The 25,710-nt window shown below is 35.8% G+C and overlaps 1 protein-coding gene across 5 annotated transcripts; it reads left to right on the top strand.

Annotated features, from left to right (window-relative positions):
• The first annotated feature begins 27 nt into the window (after positions 1-27).
• SLC35B3 (solute carrier family 35 member B3) lies at positions 28-25,710 on the top strand. Of its 5 annotated transcripts, none has more exons than XM_081144783.1 (10): positions 28-612; positions 3,236-3,529; positions 5,995-6,116; positions 9,696-9,850; positions 11,119-11,226; positions 14,788-14,885; positions 17,642-17,734; positions 18,141-18,252; positions 22,063-22,132; positions 23,219-25,111. In XM_081144783.1, exons 2-10 carry the CDS (start codon positions 3,329-3,331, stop codon positions 23,367-23,369), a joined length of 1,110 nt encoding a protein of 369 aa, XP_081000909.1. In that variant the 5' UTR covers positions 28-612; positions 3,236-3,328; the 3' UTR covers positions 23,370-25,111. The 5 variants fall into 5 exon arrangements, 4 of the variants coding, with proteins under 4 accessions (XP_081000909.1, XP_081000907.1, XP_081000908.1 ...); XR_013999364.1 differs by having other exon boundaries at positions 32-137; positions 18,122-18,252; positions 23,219-25,138; XM_081144781.1 differs by having other exon boundaries at positions 34-137; positions 23,219-25,710.

Consider the following 25,710-nt stretch of genomic DNA (forward strand, 5'->3'; position numbering starts at 1 on the left):
CGGGGCCATGACACTACGCAAGCGCGCAGAGACACATAGGCGGAAGTGGCCGCCGGCGCCCGCAAAGCGAGGACCTTTGCATGGAGGCGGCAACCGTGGCGGAAAGGGCGAGTGTAGTCCCAGAGGAGAAGCAGGAGGTGATGGCGACGGACCTGGGGAGGGGGAGACACTTGTGTGGCTGGCGCCACGCAGTCCGGGGTCACCCTTCCAGGTGACACACCGGCTTGAGGAGCGGACGTGCCTCCCGGGCCTTTCGTCTTGTTTGGGACCCAGACCCCCCCGTCCCCGCCCCCGCCCGGGAGAGCCCATTCTCTCCCCTAAAAATCTTGCGGGGAGAGAGCGAGGGCGGGATTGAGAGCGCGGGCCGCTTCCTTCTGCTGGACCGGAACCCGCTGTCCCGGTGTCTAGGGAGGGGCATCTGCTGCCCTCTGCCCCTCCGCCCTCCCCCCGGGGTCTGTGCGCTCGCCGGCCCGCGGGCGCTCTCGGGGGCGCCTCTCGGAGCCCGGAGGAGTGTCAGGCGCCTGGGGGCCCCAGGACTGCGTTGTAGTTGCGCTTCGTGCGGGCTCCGCGTTCAGTCGAGTGCTCGGCTGTCCACTGGATTTGCCGTGCAAGGTGATTGTTCTTACCAGATTATTAAATTAAGGTCAGAAACTTCCCCCGGAAGCTATGCCGATCCTCCAGGGTTTTTTGCAGCTTAATTTTCTCCCCCACCTTTTTATTTTTATTTTTTAAATATTGAACGAAGGCCGGAAGAGTTGGTGTGCTGAGAGGGATTTGTTTTTTCAGTGTTGGGCATACTCGTTTTTTTCTGCAGTAGGGTATCAGATGGGGAAAACTGTTTTTTGGATAAACATTTTCTAAGTGAATTGGGATAGTTTGGGACTTGGAAGAGAGAGAGCAGCATTTGAAAATAGTTTAGATAAGTGGGTCTTTTTAATACTTTATAGATATGAAATACATGTGTGTATTAAATCCTAAGTTTAGCTTTCTCCCTTGGGAAAAAAGAGTAACCCTCAAAAAGCAGTACATGGTTTCTTAAACTTTGTGTAATGAAATATGTACAAAGAATTGGGACAGAATTTTGTTCATCTCTGTTTTATAATCATACCCCGTAGGTCTGAGTGCAGTTAATTTAAATATAATGGCAAGGTTCTTTTATTTGTGGCAATGAGTGTGACAAAATACAGAATCAAGCTTATTTCAGGTTACTTACACTGAAATGCCATAATTTCCTCATATTTACCCTTTTGTTGTGGGAGGGTTTTCTTCTAAAGGTTGGGGAAGACTAAGAGATTTACTGAAATAAGTTTGATTTCAGAAGGTCATTGTAAATGAACATTATCACCAGTTATTTATAAGTTTCTAAATTTCACTATTTGCTAGAATTGCTACCTTTATTCAGTTTTAGCTGTTATTTGTACCTTCAGGTAACTAAATTAAATATCTGCGTTGTCTTTAGTAAGATACCTTAGGCAGTGATTCACAGCTGTGGGGTTTTTGTACTTAGTTTCAAGAGTTACTGTAAACTTCTAAAGCAAAGCAAAATGTTGGTCATTTAATTTGAAAACTAAAGTTAACTTTATGCTTGATATTATTTTCCCTGCACCACAAGAACATTGACTAATTTCTTTAGATGTAGATTAATAACATCATTAATATCTGAAATGGAAGGGATATGGCAAATATTCAGGATAATTATTGGGTGTCAGAGCTCACAGGGTCTTCCTTCATCAGTCACGTGATCTGACCAATGATGTATTCTGATTAATAAAACTGCATTCTAAATGCAAAGCCTTAAAGGGTAGATTTTCTGCTGCTGGTGCCTCAAATAAGCAAAAGAAATTAATTTATTTCCATGTTCATTTTAGACGGTTTGTGGAAAATTTCAGTAGGGATGTCAGTATTTTGGCACAGATGTCCAAGAAGTAACAGTGTTGGAGGGACTTAACTGCATGTCTGGCATGGGTCTGTGGCTCATGAGATTGCCAATAGATGTGTTAAAAGTGGCCAAGTATTAGAAAGAAGAGAAGTACTATTGATTAAATAGTGTTTGCTAACATGCAATGGAGTCCATTTAATATGTTACACTTTTAAGTTTACAGTTGTAAGTATGCAAAACACAGTTTATTGTATTATTATTTATTGTATTATTTTCCATACTATCAACTGTAACCTACTTTTGCCCCACCCTGTATAAATCCAAAGAAAATCCACAGTAATCTATGGAGGCTTCATGATTTTTTTTTTTTACAAACTAACAATGATGTGTTTCCCAGCTTTTTGCAGTCCCAAAGACTTTCTCCCAAAGATATTTTTATTTTGTTTTTAAACAGTTTTATTGAGCTATAATTGATATACAAAAAACTATACATTTAATATATACAATTTGATGAATTTGGATATATGCATATACCTGTGATGCCATTACCATAATTAAGGTAATAAACATATCTATCATCTCTAAAAATTTGTGTCCCCTTCTTGTGTGTGTTTGTGTGGTTAAGGACACTTAACATGAGATCTACCCTGTTAACTAATTTTAAGCGCACAATACCTTGTTTTTAACTATAGGCACTATGTTGTATAGCAGATCTCTAGAACCTACTTATCTTGTTTAACTGAAACTTTACACCTGTTGAACAACACCCAAAGACACTTAAAATTAAAATGATTTTCTCCAAAGAAAGAAACCTTTTTTAACCGAGGAGATGCTATTGTTAAAGCATATCCTCCTCTCTGTAGTCTGATAAATCTAGCTTTTTAAGTAACTTAGAGTTGTCTGGCTTTATTTTAAAATGTCATTAGCAAATATATTTTACATTTTTCTTAGTATGTAGAGGAGCATCAGCCATTCTTTAATCTTCTGCAAATAAGGATTGACATTAATGTCGAAGATGTTATGCATAAACTGTCATGGGCTTTAAAAGTTACATCCTTACTACATATAAAAATATAAAGGTGTGTTTACACAAGGTTAGTTTTTGGTTTATTGCTGTGGAAATGAGAATGGTATATGTTTAATTTAATGATCTGTTGGTCTTTATCAGGTGAAAATAAATTGGAGAGTTGACATTGTTTTTTGGTTGACTGGAACCTTGAATAGGGGAATTAGTATATTAATATCCAGAGACAAGACTTACCTGTATAATTTTTAAAGTGTGATTTGAAATATTATTTGGAGCACAATACTTTATGATCCAAATGTTTTGCTTAAATGGCCTATTTCCTTCTTTAGGACTTAGCTCAGCAAGCAAAAGAAAAACTGAACAAAGGAGAGAAAATCACCAAAGACACCTTTGGAAGCACTGAATGTGGCAAACTAAGGACAATGGATCTCAAGTTCAGCAACTCCAGGAAATATATTTCTATAACTGTCCCATCCAAAACCCAAACAATGTCACCACACATCAAGTCAATAGATGACATTGTCGTACTTGGCATAAATCTTAGCAGATTTAACAAACTTACTCAATTTTTCATTTGTGTTGCTGGAGTTTTTGTATTTTACCTCATTTATGGATATTTACAGGTAAAAAATAGTTACTTGTTTATGGTAATTATAACAGTTAAAGTCAATAAGAGCGCTTAGTTTTGTTCAAGATGTTTTGCTTTCTAAGCTACTGGTTTCTTCACAGATTTGAGGCTTTCAGTATAGTTGTAGAAAAGGGCTTCTTAAAAGTGCTGAAAACAGAGGTCAAAGTTCCAGAATTCAATACTTTAAGTGAGGGAAAGGGAACAAAGGCAATCTTAAAAAATTAAAATTATGAAAAAAAATGAAATATTTAACAATGTAGGTAATAATTGCAAACATGTGTTTGTTTTTAAAAGTGAATTCAAGTATTAATTGGTATTTTGGAACATAATTCTCCAGGGAAATTGAATGATAGCACAAAGGCCACATTCCAGTTTAGTCTTCATTCTTGGAGCTTAATAATAATTGGTCATTTTTGAAAAAGCATATAAGAATGTTTTATATTTTTCCAAGGGTATCTTTTTTATTCTGTGATCATAGAATCATTTTGTGTGGGGTTGTTTTGAGACACCTATTGTGTTTTCATTCTTACTGGTTTCTTTTTCTATTCTAACTTTGCCAGAACCTTATTTTTTTGTTTCTTTGTTTGTTTTTTACCTGTGCCAAACATTTCTAACATTGCCACAATTTGTCTCACATTTGCACTCTGTTATGGCATAGTTGTGTACATTTGACCAGCAGTAAATTCCTGACCTTCAAAGACATGGGCTGGATGGCAGGATCCAGGTTAGTGTAAACAGAATGTTGGAATGGATTAATAGTATTAATGGTCAGTTCATTAGTATTTTCAGCCATTACCAACTTTGCTTTTTTTTGCAACTCCCTAACATGAGAGAATCCCTTATAATTCAAGAAAAGGAAAGTGATGTGTTTTTTTCAAACACAGATATTTCTGGTATTCTGTAGTATTAATCAGAGTGAGCTTAATCATTGTATTCTTCCATTGTCTGAAAGAGATGAAATATAAGACATAAGTATAAATAAAGAAGGTGATCTGCGACTATTCTTTAGCTTATAAAAATAGATGAAGAGTATTAGTGTAAAACAAAAATGTGAATTAAAAATCAATATTTATAATAATAACTAATTTTCCCACTACCAAATGATATAAAAATTCAGATATCACAGTGAAGAACAATAAAAAATAGTAAATTTTATCAAATAAAGGTTAGAATTCTTGCTGAAAAACACTTTTTTCCTTTATCATTCTTATCTAATAGTTTGGGAGCAAAGTTAGTCATTGCAGAGGAAAATAAATTAGTAATTTACTGTACAAATTTTATTAAATTTTACCTATTAATGAGCAGAGACTTTATAACTAACGTGCAAAATATCTGTTAAAATTAGATAAATCGCAGTAATTATGTTTGTAACATCACTGTCACTGTGAAAACTGACTTTGGTACTAATTTACATATAATTGCATGTTAAAATACTTTAAAGAAAATGGTTGGAGTTTTGTAATGAGGTTAGCTATATATATATAATCTGAATGCCAAAATACTTATTAAAGCTTATTTTCATGTTTTATAGTTCATAAACCAGAAAAATCGTAAATTCTTTGTAGACTTACTTAACATGAAATCTAAATTTGAGGAAGTATATAGTATCCTAAATGTACAAAATCTATTTCAGGGTCTGTTTAGAAGCTGTTTAGTTTTTCTTTGAAAGGAAATTTATACATAAATTTCTCCTTAAAATTTATTTAAAATACAGTTGAAATATATGTGGGGGAAATTTGACTTTTTTAGATTAAGCAAAATAACTTTATTAGGACACCTCTCAATGACTTGTTAAGAATGTCTCATAAGAATCACTAAATGTTACTTCATGATATAACATGTTTAGGCAAAAAGAAGAGGTTTTATATAATCTGTGGTATAGGTATTCTAAAATTGACATTAAATTGATTTGAACTGATTATAATTCCATAGAAAAACAGGCCTGAGATAGTAGACTTCTAATGAATAGTAAATGAGCTCTTGAATCAGGTACCTTTCTTATTCTGGGAGCAACTCTTTTAATTTTGGTCTTTTAAAAAAGAGAAAAAGCCCCTGGCTTGGTAGCTCAGTTGGTTAGCATGCCGTCCCAATACGACAAGGTTGTGGGTTCCATCCACAGTCAGGGCACATACAAGAATCAACCAATGAATGCAGAAATAAGTGGAACAACAAATCGATGTTTCTTTCCCTTCCTCTCTCTAAAATCAGTAAATTAAAAGAAAGAGAGTGAGAAGCATAGAATAATGTTGCTTCATAGCTATTCCTTACCTTTTTTATTTTCCTCCTGATTTTCATACCTGGACATCTAGTGTCAGTTCTTTGGAAAGACCTCCTAACTTCTCTATACCTCTGAGAAGTTTCGTGATTTGAGTGTTTTTTAAATGTTGTGTTTATAAGAATTTACTGTGAGGAAATTGGTCAGCCTCTTGAACTTAACAGTATTCATGTATCTTTTGACAGGAATTAATATTTTCAGTGGAGGGCTTTAAGCCCTATGGCTGGTACCTTACTTTAGTACAGTTTGCATTTTACTCCATATTTGGCCTAATAGAACTTCAGCTTATTCAGGACAAAAGGAGAAGGTATGTGGTTTGTTTTCATTTTTTTGACAGTTAAGTTCACTCGTAGTTAAATTTTTGTTTTGCTCTTTGGGCATACAGAGTATATTATACATGACCTATATTCATTTTCCATTAATAAAACATATCTAATACCCAAGCACTTTTATCAGTATAATCAACTTATTAAAAATGTTAAATATGATATTTTCATTATACATTGAAAAAAGTAATCTCTAAATGTAAGTTATCAAATAAAAAATGTAACTTGGGCTCGACTTGTAGTAAATATATCTTGAAATGAGAAAGTATTCATATGTACATGTGTTTCTTTAAGTTTCCCTGAAATAGATGTGATTACTGAAAGGTTTACAGCTCTACTACATCGAAGTGGTGAAATGAAATACCAATATCTGTTTTTATAGTGGTTTTTAAAATTTATAGTTATGCTTTGTTTTATGAGATATATTTTACTAAACATTGTCATATTTGTAATGTCCAGTAGCTGAGAGTGCATTATTAGACACCAGAGAAATTTAATAATACTCCTTTTCATCAAAACCAAAGGAGCTTGTTTGACAGTACATTTTAAATGAGCTATCTAGATTGTAGAAACACCTCCATATATTTTTAATGGCATATAGAACAATATGCAATAAAACCTTACTTCTGATTATAATTAGAAGGTGGTGAGGAAATTTAATATAAATTTTTGGTAAATGTAAGTGTGGTTATCCTGACATATCAGAGTCTAATATGTGAATATTTCACATATATATTGGGCAGTTTACAATATAATAAGCTTTAATACTGTACTGATATTTTGTTTTCATTGATATAAATGTTTAATCCTTCAGTGAAAATAAATTTTCACAGCTTTTATATATTTAATAAATGTTTTTGATGTTTGTATGAAGATAACTATAAAATTTTAAATTTTTAAATCTGTATCTTCAATATTTCTTCATGAGTCTAATTTTACTTCTCGACCTCTCTATATCACCAATAAATTATTATAGCAGTGATATTAAAAATGTTTGAATCTGAGGATATCTTCATTATTTTCATGCTCTGAAACTGTACAAGACTTAGCCACAGGTGGTAGAATAGAAAGTAACTAAATATATCTGTCAAAACTAATACATAAGGGACCCTTATGATTCATTACCTGTTGCAAACTGCTGGACTTCTGTTACTTCTAAATTAAAAGAATCTAATACTGTCTCTATCAAATGAAAAGTGACAAAGAAACTGCATCTCCTCAATGTTAAATTTAATAAAAAGATACACCTCCCTCTCAGCTACCCAAGTGAGGTGGGGAGTGGGCCTCAAGCCATGTGTATCCCAACCATTAAACCATATGATTGGGCATATTTAAAGGTAACATCATTTGTGTTTGGTTTAAACATAAGTGAAGGGATTTGATAGAAGAATGTGTAGATGTATAATAAATACAAATATGAACTGAAACCTTTTTATTCCAAAGCACATGAAAAACTATTTTATAAAAAGTCTTTGAAAGTATGTTACAATGAAAATATGCCTAATCTTATATTTCTGAATTTATTTCTGAGTATATGCCCATCTCTAAATTTATTTAAGTGGCACTACTCTAGACCTCTGCTTAAGTTTTTCTTCCTTTGTTTTTATGATACCAGTGTACTTGAAAGAGTATAGGGCTTGGAGTCAGAAAACATGGCTTTGAGTCTTACACTGCCTCTTATTAGCTCTGTAAGAGCTCAGGGAAGTTCCGTAAATTCTCTTCATTTTATTTTGGGGATCAAATGTGGTAATGTGTGGTGAAGCACATGGTCAAGTATAATACCATAAATATACTACTTGTTATTTTTCAACAAAGATTACACTGTAACTTTATTAATTACTTTGTGAGTTTTTAATAAAAGAGATCTGTCAAATTGGTTTTGATGGGCTTTTTAAAGTTAAAATTTTCCCACCGTATATAAGGAAGTAAGCATTTGGGGTGTTAAATAAAAACAGAAACAATGAGAGTCCTAGAGGCAAGATGATGAACTCTACCTTCCTTATTTACCAATGAGAAAACAGACCTAGAGGATTGCTGCGATTTTCTTGAGATCATATAGCAAGTTGCTCAGAGTTGGAGCCTTTTGAATTTAGGTTTCCTGGGTTTCAGGCTGGTGATTTTTTTCCTACCAGTACTATACTGCTTTTCTAATCATCATTCCTTGTGATTTTTCTGGCTTGAATTTTTTATTTTCTGGCCACTGTTTGACTAATGGGACATCTGTTCTTACCTAGAGAAGCAGAGCTGTCCTGCTTCCCTGATGATATCCACTGAGGGTTAAAGCCCACAGACAGCATAGAACCAGTGTTGGTGTACACTGATGCGCACGGGCATGCCAGATTATTTCCATGTGGATTTTAAATGTTCACCACTGTATTAGTTAAGTAGGAAAGGCCTCAAAATTGAGATGTAAGGTTCGAAATGATGCATCCTAATTGAATTTTTACAGTGAATTATTTTGCCTTACATCTAGCCATATTAAAATATGAAAGAATTTTGTTCCCTTGATTTAAACATAAGCACAAATCCTAAAATAGAAACTGGATCTAAGGAGGCATTATAATGTAATTATGTGAATAGTGCTTCCTATGTTAGTCACACCAATGTACAAGATTATTTTTTTCACTTTATTATTTTTTATAATTTATCTTTATTGTTGAAAGTATTATAGATGTCCCCGTTTTTCCCCCATTGGCCTCCTCCCCCGACCCCTCCCAGGCCTTCACCACACTATTGTCTTTGTCCAGGGTTAGGCTTATATACATATACGTTCTTTGGTTAATCTCTCCCCACCCCCGCCTTCCCTCTGAGAAGATTATTATTTTAGACCATTAAATATCTAGTCAAAGTGAGCATATGCTCACAATGATAGCTCAGAAATTCTGAAGATGCCAAATTAAGAATTTCCTTTAGAAAATCCAGCTAGAACTCAAAAGTAGAAGATTTGGGATCATAAGAAGAAAGTCAGATTCCTCATCAGGAAATTGATTGTTTTAACATTTTACAGAATACAGACAGATGAATCATAAGATATTGTAATAATAAATATTATGTCCGGAGTTTTAAACATGTAATTTTTCTAGAGAAATTCTGCTCAGGTTACTCTAGCAGAATGAATGGATGTATTTTTCCTAATGCTAGATGGAAACATTAAGAAATAGAACAATTTAGAATTTATAAATTAGTTAAGGTGTCTTTTACCATTATAGAGGTCAATATTTTAAAATATTTTTTTAAATTTTTCTTTCTAAATTTAGTCAAGATAGTTTTTACACCTTATACCTACAGTAAGAATCTAAGTGACTTTAATATACCACTTTTTCTCACAGTTGGGAGTTCTCATTTAAGATCAATTAAATAAGAGTGAATTGTTATTTTTACCGACATTCTTTTATGTAAGTAAACAATGTTATAACTTTAAAATGGTGATATTTAACCAATATTTCTAGAAATAGTAAACAAATAAAAAGAGTATGTAGACATTTACACATTGTAAACACATTATCTAACAAGTATGAATTGGGTCCCAAAATGAAGATTTTAAAAATTGTCTTTTACAGAATACCAGGAAAAACCTACATGATAATAGCTTTTCTAACTGTGGGTACTATGGGGTTATCAAACACTTCCTTGGGCTACCTGAATTACCCTACCCAAGTCATCTTCAAGTGCTGCAAGTTGATTCCTGTTATGCTAGGAGGAGTGTTTATTCAAGGTATAGTAATGATGTATTTTCATCCTGTTTGAAACTAGTAGGATATTTTATAGCATCTAGCATTAGGAAAAATATTAAACTTTGGTCAACTTATTGAACATTCTAGATATTGGTGTAACAATTCTGATATAAAAATACTAAAACATCTCTGATCTACCTTAGTATCTGAAATCAATAATTTGAACTCAGAATAAAAATAGTATTGTTTTATTCTCTTACTCTGGAATCTTACTACTTACATTTCCAGAAATACTATATTCACATATTGAAGGCCTAGCAGGAGTACCTAAGTACCTGGAAAGCTCCTTTTTTTCAGTTATTTCATTCCTATACTCTTCAGGGCTCTGCTCTCTACCTCCATTATACAAATGGACAGTTCTCATATTGAAGTAAAGCTTAACCTGAGCAGAACTGCTTTTTTTACCAATTCTCCCGGCTTCTTGATTTCCTAGAGCCCCAACCAAGTTACAAGCTTGGTGAAAATAGCAGTTAAAGAGGAGGCAGTGATAGCAGAAACCAGCAGAACAAGTTCATGTCGCTGTCATGAGGAATATTCATGCTTTGATAATCAAGTGTTTCTGTGTCACTAATATCCTTATACAGCCTGACTTCCTTTTATACATTAGATGCCTTCCCAAAAATGCCTTTTGATGAAAGCATGTGTGTCAACTACTTTACATATCCTGAAATTTCAGGATAACTGTTCACACAGGAAAAAACTGATCTCAATCCCTATTAAAAATCACATTTAGTGACATAACTAACTATGTATAGTATTTCCTTACAATCCTTCCAAGAAGTTACACTACATGGTTTCGTTATTTAAATGTGACTATATTAAAATAAGTCAGTCCTTACCAACCTAGTAGTTATTTGATTATGTTATTTGCAAACTTAAACAGTTCTATAGCCTGAATAATTACTCTCGTTACTTTGTAAACTTATAAACTAGAAGAAAATTCATAGCCTTATATTATACATAAAGAAAAAGGCATTAATTTCCATAAACTTTTTAAATGTTCATCTTTACTTACTACCATGACAGATAAAATAGAATCTCATACCTAACACATTGGTGCTCACTGATCACTTAATTTTCAGAAGCCCTTCTGTGACTATTTTCATGCCTTGACCTAAGTGTTCTTCATATACTTTTGACAGTAGATATAAAAAGCAGACTCCTGATCTCCTTGCTTAAACACACAGATCTGAAACTTTGCTGAGTGGGTCTTTCCAATCTGAGGTTGACTAACATTTCTGTCACACAGGCAAGCGTTACAATATTGCAGATGTGTCTGCTGCCGTGTGTATGAGCCTTGGTCTGATATGGTTTACCCTTGCTGACAGCACAATTGCCCCCAATTTCAATCTTACAGGTAAGGAATTTTATTGTCTTCCTAGATTTTGTAGGCAGTTTGGTTTACAGTAAGAATTTTTACAACTTTATAAGGATTTTAAGTGATGATGTGACATCTGTAATTCTCATATCCAACATAAAGCTTTCAGACTTTCCAAATAAGATATAGTAAAAATATTACAACTCTGGAAGTATAGCAATTGTTTTTAGTACTCATGTAATTTGACGTGACAGAAAGCTGTTTGCCCAGTCAAAATCTTATGTTACCACGTACGTGATAGATCAATTTCTTACCTGCTGAATTGGAAATAGACACATGAATTATAGGCAAATCCTAGGAATTCTTTTATTCTCCTTTTTTAAGCTGAAACTTGTGCATTTGTTTGTCCCTGTTGTAGCTAGAGGGAGAGATACGTTGTGCTTTAGGACTAACCTGGGTGACATAAACATGGCTGTAACCCTAATGTGCCTAACATTTCCTTAGCAGTGCGCTCTGTGGAACTTTCTAAACTCACTTTAGATTTTTTCACGAGCAGAATAGGTGTTATAGGATGTTTAGAAATCAGAATAAAAAATGTTAGAATCTTGTTTTCATTCTCAAGACCTGATGGGGAAGTTATTTATATCTGCATATTGTCATTCTTAAGTCTTAAGTTTTACTCATAAGATTATGTTAGTGTCATCCCATCTCCCCATCTCCTACCCTGACAAAAATAGTATTTAAAATATCTAGGTCTTCAAAGGAACTCTGAGAGAAACAGAAAAAAAATACATATACACATAAACACACACACATATATATTACAAAGTATAGTAAATACAGTTACTTGTGAGGAAAAAGTACTGCATAATGAAGAAAATCATTCACATCAGCTTCACTATTCTTACCTGTTGTTTAGTCAACCTCTCTTTCTGGTTAACCAGGCTAAGTTAAGGGGTTTAAGTTTAACCAGGTCAGCGTCTTGGAGCTGCCCTTTGAGAACCAGAAGATGTGGTAGAACCTCTCACATCTCTTCTTCACCTTGGATCAGAGTGCAAGGGATTCTTGCTTCAATGAGTTTGACACTGAGAAAGCTAATAGTTGCAGGTGTTTCTAACATGGTTTAGATTTTTTAGAAACACTTTGTTCTCATGTCCGAAAACCTAAAAGGAAGATTATATTTGAAAGCTGAGGAAATTGACTCTTCTACTTAATGGAAAGGCAGTTTTAGACAAGGCACAGAACTTGCTATGAGAGACATGGCTTCACATTCTGGTTGGATCACTTAGAATGTAACCGTGGCTAAAGCGCCACATCCCTTTGTGCTTCCCTGGCCCAGAGGTAATGGTGGTAGTTTGCCTCACGCCCAGGAGGTGAGAGGGTGGAATGAGATGATGGAGCAGTGGGTGTGAGAGCACATGCACTGGTGCGGTGTGGGTGATGGTGGCGGTGACAGTGATGGAAAGAGGTAGTCTGTAACGTCTCACTGTAGCTGAAGTGCTAGCTCTGAGTTCCATGGAAATACTTCTTAAGAGAGTTGGAACCTAACCATATTTTATCATTAAGAATAGTTGATGAGCATTTATTACAATCCTTGATCTATAAGAGTATATTATCTAGAGGAGATTAGATTATCTATTAAAATGGTTAAAATAGACATAAACAAAACTTTGAATGTATAAAGGGGCATATCATATTTACTTACTCACATAAATGTCCACCTTAAAATATTCCCCTTACAGTGCAATTCAGGTATTTTCATAAAGTATTTCATATTGCCCTGGCCACTGTGGCTCAGTTGGTTGGGCATCACCCCATGCACCAAAAGGTTGCCGGGTTGATTCCCAGGAGGCCATGCAGGAGGCAGCCAATCAGTGTTTCTCTCTCACATAAATGTTTCTGTCTCTCCCTTGCTCTCTCTCCTAAAATAAAATAAAAATCAGTAAAAAAAAATATTAAAAAAAAAAAAAGTGTTTCATGTTGTTGCCATTTTCCAGAACACTTTGGGGATGTCTTTGAACAGCCTTTCAGGAGCTAGGCCATTGTTTTCAGGATCTTCAATGACAATACCATGTTATATTCTTTTGAGGACAGATTTGATATTTGAAACATGTAAAAAAGCATTCAGAATTAAGTTTGGTGAATAAAAATGCATGAATAGGCAATACCTAAGTAAGATGATAAAAAGTCAAATTGAAGAATTAAGTACGAAAACTTGAAAATTCTCAATTAAGTTCATATATGTGTACATATATTTTCTGCTCTCTTTGATTGGTTCATTTAAAAAAATCAAAAGAGAAAACTCCCTTAAATTTCATCAGACTCAGATGTAACCAAGGCTGCTCTTTATTCTTTCTGTGAAACTGGTGACCAGTGTCCTAAACACTTACAGTTTAGAGCCTGCTTCTCTGGAGACATGCATATCTGTCTGAGTGTGTTGATTTCTGGATTTACTTATGCCAGTTGTACCTATTATTATAATTATGCAGTTATGAAATACTTGAATTCATATCCAAAACTGAGTTTGAAGCCCTCGTTGGTGTGGCTCAGTCCGCTAAGTGAGGTGTATTGGGTTCGATTCCCAGTCAAGGGCATGTACCTGGGTTGCGGGTTCAGTCTCCGGCCCTGGTCCAAGTGCGTGTGGGAGGCAACCAATTGTGCCTCTCTCACAAAGATGTTTTTCTCTCTCCCTTCCTCCCTCCCTCCCCTTCCTTTCATCCTCTCAAAAAAGCAATGGAAAAAATATCCTCAGGTGAGAATTAACAACAAAAAAATTGAGTTTGAAGAATTGTTTCTGTAAAAACTAAGATAATTGAAACAATTTGGTTGACAAGTGAATAAAATCATTATTGAATTATGTGTGGATGGAATGGAATAACTATAAAAATTGGGGGATATCATAAAAATATGAAAGGATTCTGCACCCTAATTGTTTCAGAAGTTTCTGATGTTTTGCTGTACTTCTTTTTTAATTCCTGGGGTGCATGAAATTGTGTGTGTGTGTGTGTACACTCCTTAACCAAAACAACTTGGAAGTCATAGAGAATGTATTTTATAAGTGTGAGATTGTGGTTTAAACCAAAGAGAAAGTACAGAATTTTAGTTAGCACCCCTACTCAAAGAAAAGACCTTGACAACTGCATGAATGTTTGTGGTTTTAAATCAAACATTTTAATAATAAAGGTAATTTTTTAATGATCTCCCTCTTCATCTGATTTTTTAATTAACTGACTAACCACCGATCCCAGTGAAGCTAGAAATTTCTTCTGTATGTATTTAATGCAGTATTTTTTTTTCAAACATATAATGTAGTTGAAAATCAGAACTGTTATTTGACATGAGAGTGAAGCATAGTAATGGTGACAGCATTGATGCAGTTTCTAGTGTTAGCTACTTTTTTTTAATACGTCACCTATGTGCCTGTTACAACTGGTTGTGGATAGAAAGACTCAGCTTTATGGAACAAATGTGATTAAGCTCTCCTTTTGAAAAAAAAAAAAAAGATCTACTTTTGTTTTTAGCCCAGTTGCATCTCTGAAAAATCTTTAATCATTCACATGCTTAAATAAGAGGTCGTTTTCTTCCGGTGCCTTCTTGAAGGTGTGATCCTCATCTCCCTGGCGCTGTGTGCGGATGCCGTCATTGGAAACGTCCAGGAGAAGGCAATGAAACTGCACAACGCCTCTAACTCGGAAATGGTAACTATTCTAGTGTTTTTCCCTTCGTCTCGGACAGACTCAGAATAGTGATAAGTGTAATTTTATGAAATAGTTGTGGTATCGGAGACTAACATTGCATTTTAAAACTAGTTTGTCATTATTTTCATAAAAATTATGCATTCAAACACAGGATGGTAAAAAATGAAATGCTACTACCACTGCTAATAGCTTATGGTATAGTATTTGATAAATTTTTCCTTAATGATTTAAATTTTTTACATATTAAAAAAGTCCTTTGATACACCATTTTTCTCCTGTCTTTTTATTTGGTATTGTTTTTCGTTTCGAAGTTTGTAATTTTTATGTAGTCCGGTTTATCTTTTCCTTCATGGCTTCTGGCTATGTATTATGATTGAAAAGGGCTTTTCTAACACTAAGATTTAAGAATTTTACCCATGATGACTATTTTATTATTTCCTTTTTTATTAAATCTTTAATCTACCCAAAACTTTAAATTTCTTCCATATGGCTGTTCACTCATCCCAATATCATTTATTGAGTAATCCACTTTTCAGCATAAGTGCCTTCTTTATTACTTCATATTCTAATGTAGCATCCAGAATTGTATTCTTTTAAATTTTTTTCTGCACCAGAAGCAAATGACGACAGTGGCTTTATCATACAGTTAGTTACCTTCTGCTATGACCAGCCACCATTGCTCCTTTTGTTTTTCAGAATATTCCTACCAGTAGTTATTCTTGGGTGTTCATATCCCCAAATAAAGTAGATAACCCATTGGTATTGTGATTGGTATGGCACTGAATTATAAATTAATTTAGGGAGAATGGCATCTATACCCTTGATTCTTTCAATGCAAGAGTAAGGTATGACTTCCCTTTTATTCAAGTGTTCTTTTTAAAATGTCCTATGGATTTTAAAGTTTTCCTCATATAAATCCAGCACATTTCTTTTGAAGTTAATGTTAGGCGTTTCACCTTTTTGCCATTGTTACTTCAAATAATGCCTTTTCTTCCAGTATACCTTCTGTATGGTATTTGTCTATAGGAAAGTTACGGTGTGTGTTTACGTTAATTTTATAGCCAGCCACCTTGCTAGAAAGACAGAGCAGACTGCATTAAGGATATATAGGACTGGCCTCTCCGACTTCTTTGTCAGCGTAGTGGTGATACTCTAAGGAGTCCCTGAGAACATGGGAACTTTACTCTTGGTCAGCGTTTTCTTGATCACCACCACCCTTCCTAGATAAGGTAAAGATAAGAGAATTAAGGAAGTGTAGGTGATTAGAAAGTTACTGTAGTACAGTGATTAGGACCATAGGCTTTGGTCTAAGATGGCTTCAGTTCATATCCTAGCTTTATTAGCTCTCTCATTTGGGGAAAATAACATCTCTATGTTTTAGTTTCTTCATCTGCAAATTGGGAAATGATGATTAAAAGTACTCACATCATAGGTTGGTTGTGAGAAGTAAATGGAATAGTCCATACAGAGTATTATTAGCGCATAGCGGTTATTTAAGTTTGATTCCAGTTCTGCTAATGAGAAGTATAATAAACTCAGATAGGAAGATTGGTAGGAAAATTGGGAAATTAAGCAATAAATATGGAATATACTGCTTATTTTTGTTATATTTTAATGTCTTTGCACACTTAACATTTGGGTTTTTTCATATTAATAAGCATCTATAAAGTTTTTTTGTTGTGTTTGTGTATGTTTTTAGAACTCCAACATTAAAATCTTGTTTGAATTTAGTGCAGTAATTAAGCCAGGCAAAAAATGAATAGTTATGAAACTGTTGTAAGCAGTGAATTGGCACCAGGAGTTAGGCCGGTGGGATCAGGCTGGACCTGGGCTCAGCAATCTCAGTACTTGGGTTCTGGCTAGGAAAGAATTCAGAGCCAAGACCCAAACTTAAACTGTAAGATAACATTTATTATAAAATCACAGAGGTAGAAGTAATTCCTAGAAGAAATGGGCTGAGGAAACTAGTCAGAGGTAAAGGAAGGGCCCTTGGAGCTTGGGAGTTGAAGAAGGGAATGGTAAGGCTCTTGTGGAGAGGCGGAGCGGGAAGGGAAAGATGAAAGGCAGGGCATCCCCCTGAGAGACCTCACTGGATCCTCTTACTTAAGGGCTTTCAGGGGAGGTCCCAGGGGAAGATCTCAATAAAATATTCAGCAGCTTTCCTGGTGTGTCCTTTCAAGGTCAGGGTCTCCACTGATTGATTGGTTGGCACCAGGGCAGGGCGTCATTCTCCAGTGCAGCTGGTCCTGAGGTCAGCCTTGGTGTCTCTGGTTTTGCCGCTTCTCTGGGCCTGGAGCTAAAATACAACTGAAGTCTAGATGCTTTCTCTAGGGAGGAAGGTCAGGGGGTCCAAATGCAAGGCCAGTGATATGCTAGGGGAGGAAAGGTCACCCTGGGGGATAGGCCCCACCCTACAGTTGTCCTTTGCTAGGCACCTGGGGCTTTCTGCCCTGGTGACCTTCTGTACCTGGCCCATGGTCCTTGCTCTGTGCATGTCTCTCTTCCTGCTGACCACAGAACCATGTATGAAAGGATCAGTACTGCTGTGTTGTGTTGCACCTAAAATAAAGCGTAGACTTATGAAGTTAGGATCAACCATCATTTCCAGAAAGTTAAGCCATATTAAAACGATGATGTTCTTTAAAAATGGTTGGTTCTACAAATGTAATTGAATAGATTAATTAAACCACATGTGAAAATCCTCCGTTTTCTCCTTTGGTTCGATACCATGTCCATTTTATTTTTATCTGCTCTAGGTTTTGTACTCATATTCAATCGGCTTTGTGTACATTTTACTGGGATTGACATGCACTACTGGATTAGGCCCTGCGGTAACATTTTGTTCAAAGGTAAACACTAATCGCATTTTTAAAAATAAATATCTTCCATTAAATAGTTTCCTCTGTATACCTAATTCCCTGTGTTCAAAAGACTATTTTTAGGTAATTTGATAACTCCTTTATATGCAGATCAAAAATTATTTCAGGAATGAAATGATTTATATTTAAATTTATTTTATCCTTGCTGTACCCTATAAGGTAATGTTTAAGCTATTCATGATGTAGAAGCTGTGGCTTTAAAATTTCATCATTATTTTTTCATTAAATCAGAACTAAATAAGAATCTTTGCTTGACTGCATTGTTGAATGGCTTATTATTGCTCAAGAAGTTGATTAAAATCTGTCGTTTTATTTCATTTGTAATACCTCAGGGTTTGTTTTGCATTTTTCTCACAGGCTTTTTTATATGTTGCAGAATCTAATTCGGACCTACGGTTATGCTTTTCTTTTTTCACTCACTGGGTATTTTGGAATCTCCTTTGTTCTGGCTTTGATTAAAAATTTCGGTGCACTTCTTGCTGTAACAGGTAGGAATGATATACTTGCTTAGATTATGAAATAATATTTTCCAAAAGCTAAGGGCATCATCTACTCTTCATTAAAAAGAAAATAGTCATATTTCACCAATTTATTCCTGGGCTTATGGTATTTTTTTTAATTCTAAAGAAAATGATGTTTAATCTTAATGTCTTAATTGAAGGTTTAATTTTAAAATCAAATCTATACATTTATCTAAATAGTACCTTTTGAATACATTAAAAGAACTTTTTATGAAAAAGTATAATGGGTTGCTCAGTCAGCGTGGCTCAGTGGTTGAGCGTTAACCTATGAACCAGGAGATCACGGTTTGATTCCCAGTCAGGGCACATGCCCAGGTTGTGGGCTCGATCCCCAGTAGGGGGCGTGCAGGAGGCAGCCAGTCAGTGACTCTCGCTTATCATTGATGTTTCTATCTCTTTCCCCCTCCCTTCCTCTCTCTTAAATCAATAAAAACTTTTTTTTAAGCATAATGGGATGAACATCTTCATAGAAAAATAATAGCTTTATACACTTTAATTTATAACTGAAAATTCTAGTTTTGTTGAATTTAAAGTATGACAGATGTATTTTGAGCAAAGCTTTTTGGACACTTTCCAGAACATCAACCAGATGAGCTTCTCTTTTCACCAGCAATTATTAGGCACCTGCTCTCTGTAGGGACTTTTAGAGGAATGGAATTTGTATTCTGCAGTGGAGGATGAGGGAAACAGATGAGGGGCTACAGGTGAGGCCTAAAAGGGGCAACAAGTGGCTCCCCATGCTAACTTGTATTGTTTGCCACATGAACAGTACAGATGATGAGTGCTCTTGGTGTCTCCCATGTGGAGATATTACTGGGGAGATGAGAAAACCTTGGTTCTTGTCTTCTTGAGGGAAAGATTTCAATCAAGAGACAAAATGTAGAAAAGAAAGCAAGAATTTATTGGCTGCAACAAAAATATACTTTGGACAGTGAAACAAGGAAGGGCCTGGAAGGAGCAACAGGAGAGCCTAAGCTGGGCTGCTCTGGCTCACTGGGAAATCAGAGAAAAGGGGGCCTTGGAGACAAGTTCAGGGAATTAGTCTGGGATGAGCTGCCACTGCCCATTGCTTCCCTGGTTGCAAGTCTCATGGGGTCCTTTAGAGATTAGGGGACATGTGTGGGGGAAGGAGAGGGGAAAGGGAATCGCATGGACCTGCTCCCTGAAGGGAGAGCGCACTGGGACCTTCATCTTTAAGGATTTTAAAGGCTGGGCGTTTAGGGGAATTCTTAGGGATAGATCAATAGAATACTCATCAGCTTTATGCTGAGGTACCAAAATGAGGTTTATTCTTAATTTGTCTGTCCTTGTGTGTGGTTGGCAAATGGCACTGTTGGATTTCTGTTATCTGTGTCCTGAGTAGGGTGATTTAAGGTATTTACCCTCTGGCTGGGGAAGAGAAGTGCAAACCATTTACTCTTAAGTGCCCTGATTTAGGGAAGATAGGATTTACCAGGTGGCTGCATACTGCTGTTTAACTATCTGTCTCAGTTTCCCTATTCCACTTGTCCTGGAATTTTTCTAGCTTCATACTATGCTATAACAGAGCTCTGAAGCCAGGATTGCAAGCTGTGGAAGAGCTCTGGCTTTTCTTGTCAGAGAAGGTGGAGCCCATGCCCGGCTCTGATGTAGGTCAATGACTTGTGACCTTGAAAGCAAGTCTCTCCTCTTTGGGCTTCATTTCTCTCTTTTGTATACTAATTGATTGAACTTGATCATTTCCAGCAGAGATATGTAGAATTTTTGTTGTTGTTGTTGTTGTTGTTAATCCGCACCAGAGTATATTTTTTCCATTAATTTATAGAGAGAATGGAAGGGAGTGAAGGAGGTGTGTTGGTGGGGGCAGACGGACATCGATGTGAGAGAGACACATCAATTGGTTGCCTCCTGCATGATGCGCCCCAACCTGTGCCAAGGATTGAGCCTGCAACCCAGGTACGTGCCCTTGATCAGGAATCAAACCCGTGACCCTTTGGTCCTTGGGCTCATGCTCTAACCACTGAGCACACTGGCCAGGGCAGAGATCTGTAGAATTTGAATCCATAATGCATATGTACATTAGTCTTTATCTGATTTTAATGTTCGGTGGTTCTAGAGGAATACTTATTTTAATACCACAGAGTAAATTAAATAAATGAACAAATGCCTCTCTCTTTGTAAGAGTATATTTGCTTTCTAACTTTTATCTTTAGTTGCTCTGGTATGACTCTCCTTTTAAAATTTACATCCCTAATGATAAATAGCGGGAATTTCTAGATTAGGCCATATCACTAATCTTTCAATTCATCTCATGCTGTCAAGAAAGATTACATACTTATATACTTAGCTTGGGTTCCAATTTTGCTTATAAGATAACTGTTTTTTAAAAAAGGTTCTTATATCAGCTGGTATTCATTGATTGAGCCCTATGGTTCATATAAAGAAATGTAAGATGCAATCCTAGTCTTGAAGGTGCAGGCCAGTTTATTTCTCTCTCATGAAAAGAAATCCAGAGGTGGTGGTAATAATTATAGCTAATGTGCACATAGCCCTCATTGTGCACTAGGCACTATTTCAGGTAGTTTGCATATATTATTTATCTTAATCTTGAAATAATCCTATTAAGTACTCACTATTGTTCCATTTTACAAATGGGTAAACTGAGGCACCAGGAGGTTAAGTGACTTGCTCAATAGTCAGCCAGACTCTGCTCATAAATTGCAGAGTCAGGATTCCAGCTGAGGTAGCTGGTTCCAGACCTGTGCTCTTACCTGTGTGCTATACTGCCTCTCGAGCTAGCGTGGTGTCTCCATGCTCATCAGGAGTCCAGGCTCCTCCTGTGTGCCCTGCCATCTTCACCCTCATTCTAGGCAGTTAGATGGCGAAAGGAGAAACACACACCTTTCTCTTTGTGGGAACTTCCTAAAAATCACACTCCTAGAGACAGCACTTCTCACATTTTCATTGGCCAGAACCTAATCACATGATCACGCCTAAATGTAGGAGAGGCTGAAAGGTATGCCTGTTTAAAAAGAAGGGTCCTTTTACTAAAGGAAAAGACAGATTTGGGAATCGAGCTCTGGCACGTGTTTCCAAAACAGTTTCTTCATTTGGTGTTCGTTCATTCATGCACTGAGCGTTAGATGCCAGGAGCTGTGGAGTCGGGGAATGGAAGGATGAGTGAGACAGGGAACTAAGTAAAGCGCACAGCGTGGTGGGAAGAGAGCAGCTGATGATGCCAGGTGAGGGGAAAGCTGTGCCGGAGATGCAGGCAGCTTCCTCTCTGCCCTGGGGCACTCGGGAGGAAGGCTCTAGCCTGCAGCAGACCTCGAAGGGACAACTTCAAGGATAAGGACAAGTTAGTGCCAAGAGGACTGAAGCATTGCGCATCGTCTTAGCCAGAGGTGACTACTATTAAGATACTAGATTGCTACCTTTAAAGAATAACCCCTGCTTCCCCTAATCATGTCTTCTTTGGAAAAGCCTTTCTTTCCGGCCACACTAAGTCTCTCTAAGGGATGACATGCCGCCATCGTGCCATGGCCGCCATCAAGTATTTACTACAGTTGTGCTTTAACGTTCATCTGTAATATTTAATGTCTGCACCCCCACTAGACTATAAATTCCATAGTACCAGCAATGGTTACTTTCTATTTGCTTTTTGCTTTCCATTGTTTTCTTGCACTTCACATAGATCCTGGCACATAGTAGGCTTTGTAAATATCTGTTGAATGAATGATTTCCAAAATATTTCCAGGATAGTAGGCACATTCTAAACCAACCTTGTTCTTCCTACAGTGACTACAGGAAGAAAAGCAATGACCATTGTACTTTCATTTGTATTCTTTGCTAAGCCATTCACATTTCAGTAAGTACTTTTTAATTCAACGAGTTTGTCCACTTTCAGATACTTTGTTTCATATTTCCTCCTAAACAGCCGTAATTCTTTGTAAAGCATATTTTTTATCTCTATCCCTGATGTATTGATGTGTCTTCTGCTGTTTCAGAAATGTATGTAATTATTTGGAAGAAATCATTTTGTACATTTAAATTGCCTAACCAGAGTCCCAGGGCAAACGTGATCATGTTTGCAATATAAATGAATGTGAGAGATGTGTTGAGATTAAGGGATTCATTCTCCCTTGTCCTAGAGCAATTATATAAATTACATATATATACATATATATATACACACACACACACACATATATATATACATATGTTTATATATATTTAAATTGTTGGTGTATTTGCTGCCTTTTCTCACAAAGGAGTGAGGTAGAGAAGTATTCTATCAGTTGTGCCCTAATGATTTAGTTTGTGGCTTTTTGTGAAAGCCTTTACTATTTTCTTTACTGTCCAGATGTGTTTGAAATTAGCCCCATTTAAACTTAACCTTGATTAGGAATTGGGAAGATTCGGACCTGGAAATTATCAGTGTATAACTTTAAAAGGAACTGCAAAGTAAATTTCCATCCATGTATTTTGTTTCCTGTAAATTGATTACTCTTGCTGCATGTGGTACTTACACATTATGGTAATCTTTGCCAGTTCCCTTCTCTGTATTTTCTACCCAGCTGGGATAACTAGATGGATGGCTATGTTGTATTTGCAAGATGGCCATTCGCAGATTTACAAATCTAGGGTTTTACGTATACTCTTAAGACTTCTGGTGGGAGTTGGACTTTGAATTCTCTATTATCCTCAAAATTCAAATGAACTATTATTTAGTATTTTGTAAAATACCTTATTTCTATATATACTTAACATAAAAGGTATGACATTCTCTCCAATCTGATCTAAAACTATTTTTGTTTTAACACTATTATTGTAGGTTTTTCATTGAAAATTGTATTTCATTGCATATTTTTTGTGAATTTATCACCAAATTCTGTGGTGAATAATAAATTGTTACCTTAATGTTAATCTTTTTTTAATGTATCTCTTCTCTTAGGTACATATGGTCTGGTTTGTTAGTTGTCCTTGGTATATTTCTCAATGTTTACAGCAAAAATATGGATAAAATAAGACTACCATCTCTCTGTGCTCTGATACAGAAGACAGTGGAAGTGAAAAAATCAAGGACGTTGGCACAGAATGTATAGGCGGGAATTCCTGCTGTTTCACAGAATTCTGAGGGACCGTTCATCACCTAATTAACTTTCCAAAGGGATTGTCATGAAAACCAAAGGAACTGACGGCATGCTAGCCATTCGTGACCAGGTCACATACGAAGTCAGCCCTTTTCTTCAGAGCACTTGTTTGACTGCCTTCTGAAGCAGCCCAGAGAGCAGCCTCTGTCACACCTTAGAATAACGTGTCAATAGAAAAGACTCTAATTATGAACAGTTTATTGAGAATTTCACTGGAAATGGACATGTTGTAAGACTAATAAGATATCAGTAAGGCATGTCAGAAGAACTGATATGTAATAGACTTTTGTCTTCATTCCATTTGGGTGGTGTTATTTAAATTGATTCTCTGTTATAAGAGTAAACTGATGGTTTAAAATCTAGAGACAGTAACTTCGTTATAAATAAAAATTACTCTGATTGTTTTTTAAAGAATGTGTTGATAGAATTTTGTTATAAAGAGGGAAGTGAAGATTGGAGTAAGGCTTTACATAAACTTTAAAAATTAGGGCTTTCTCTGATAATGTACAAATATTCTTTAGAGAAAACATGCTTTAATTTTTCTCTGCAATATAGATAATATAGTAAAAGGAGTCATCAGACTGCATCCTATAAGCATGGATCACAAGAAAAATTTGCTACTATTCATCAAAGAGGTGCTAAAAACTTAATCATCAAGATTTTTTAATTGAAGGGAAAATAATTGATGTCTTAAATTATTATAAAATAATAAAATTGTCGTTTTTCTTACATAATTTAATTTCGAAATTATTTTGTCAGGTCGAACATGAAATAAGGTAAATTTTAAGAAATTCAAATAGATATTGCAGATTTGTACAGTTTGTTGCTTGCACAGTTTTGAGTCTAAACTCATAAAGATTTTAAAAGTCCTTATGTTTTAGCAGTGAGTTTTTGGAATTGCTTCCACTATTATATTTTTCAAAATGCTATTACTCTTCATTTTTAGTGTAAGTAGCATTGATTAAAACAGTTCAGCATCTGTGCTATTGGTGATATCACTTGTATTTTGTTAGTGTAATATACTTGGAATATTTCGTCTCAATTCTTAAAATTCCATTGTATAATGATCATGACTTTAACCTGGTATGTGCATATGTGGATACAACAGAGCCAGTGATAATTTAAGGACCTAGCACAAGGAATTCTGTTTTTTACTTGTTATATGTTAAAATACTGTGGGGGTTTTCCCCCCAAATGGTAATCAGTTTTAAGTTTCCATATTTTAAAATGAAAGGAATCTTAATTTCTACTTTATTATACTGCCTTAAATTCTAAGACACTAAGGATTTGTGCTTTTAAAAAAAGTTAATTTTTCCAAATCCTTGATAAAATATTATAATTTTAACTTAATCAGGGCACCCTTTACCTCCATGCTTTGTAAATTTTTTACCACTGTCTGCCTATTACAAACTCATCACCCCCCCCCCGTTTTAAACAGGTTAGCACTGTTTTAAAAAATCAGTTTTCCAGCCTAACCCTTTTTACTCCATTTCCTTTTTTCTACCTGCCATCAGATGGGAATAAACTTTATCTCACTAATTTGTATCCATGGAATTGTCTTAGTCTGAAGTACAGAAGAATTTCTATGGTAAAGGAAATCAACATTTGAATGTATATTTGTGCCAGATTTTATTATATGATCTTTGATTAATATTCTCTCATGTCATCCCTACAACCAAATAAATAATAACAAGGGAATTAAAAATAATAATTGCAATTGCTAATGTTTAAGTGCTTGGTAGGTGTCACACACTGTTATAAGTGCTGTATGTGTAATAACTTGCCTAATCCCCACAGCATCTCTGTGAGGGAAAGTAGCATTACTCTCCTCTTGCAGGTGAGGAAACTATGGCCCGAGGGAGTAGGTGACATCCCTAGACTTACAGAGCTGGAAAGAGCCAGAACTGCCTGCCAGACACACTGGTTCCAGAGTCCATGCTCTTTACTGCTGTGTTGCCTTTCTAAGTAGATGTGATTATTCATGTTCATGTTTTTGCAAATACAGAAGTCGAGAACGAGTTCACAGTCACATAACTATTACGGGATATTTTCTGCCCATTGGACCCCACTGTGAACATTTCAGTAACCCAAAGTAACGTAAGAAGTGATGAGGTCTCTAAGTGAATAATCTGAGGCATACTTAAATGAGTAAGCAGGGTGTTTTGATTGGAACATTAGTTAAAGGCAGAGAGATTAATTTGTTTTAAGCAGTATGTAGATATAAGTTGTTTTTTAAGCCATGTTCACATCAAGTGTGTATCATACAGCAGGCACTCAATAAATATCATTAGAC

This window comes from Miniopterus schreibersii (genome assembly GCF_964146895.1).
Source record: "Miniopterus schreibersii genome assembly, chromosome: 8".
In the NCBI taxonomy this organism is placed as follows: Eukaryota; Metazoa; Chordata; class Mammalia; order Chiroptera; family Miniopteridae; genus Miniopterus; species Miniopterus schreibersii.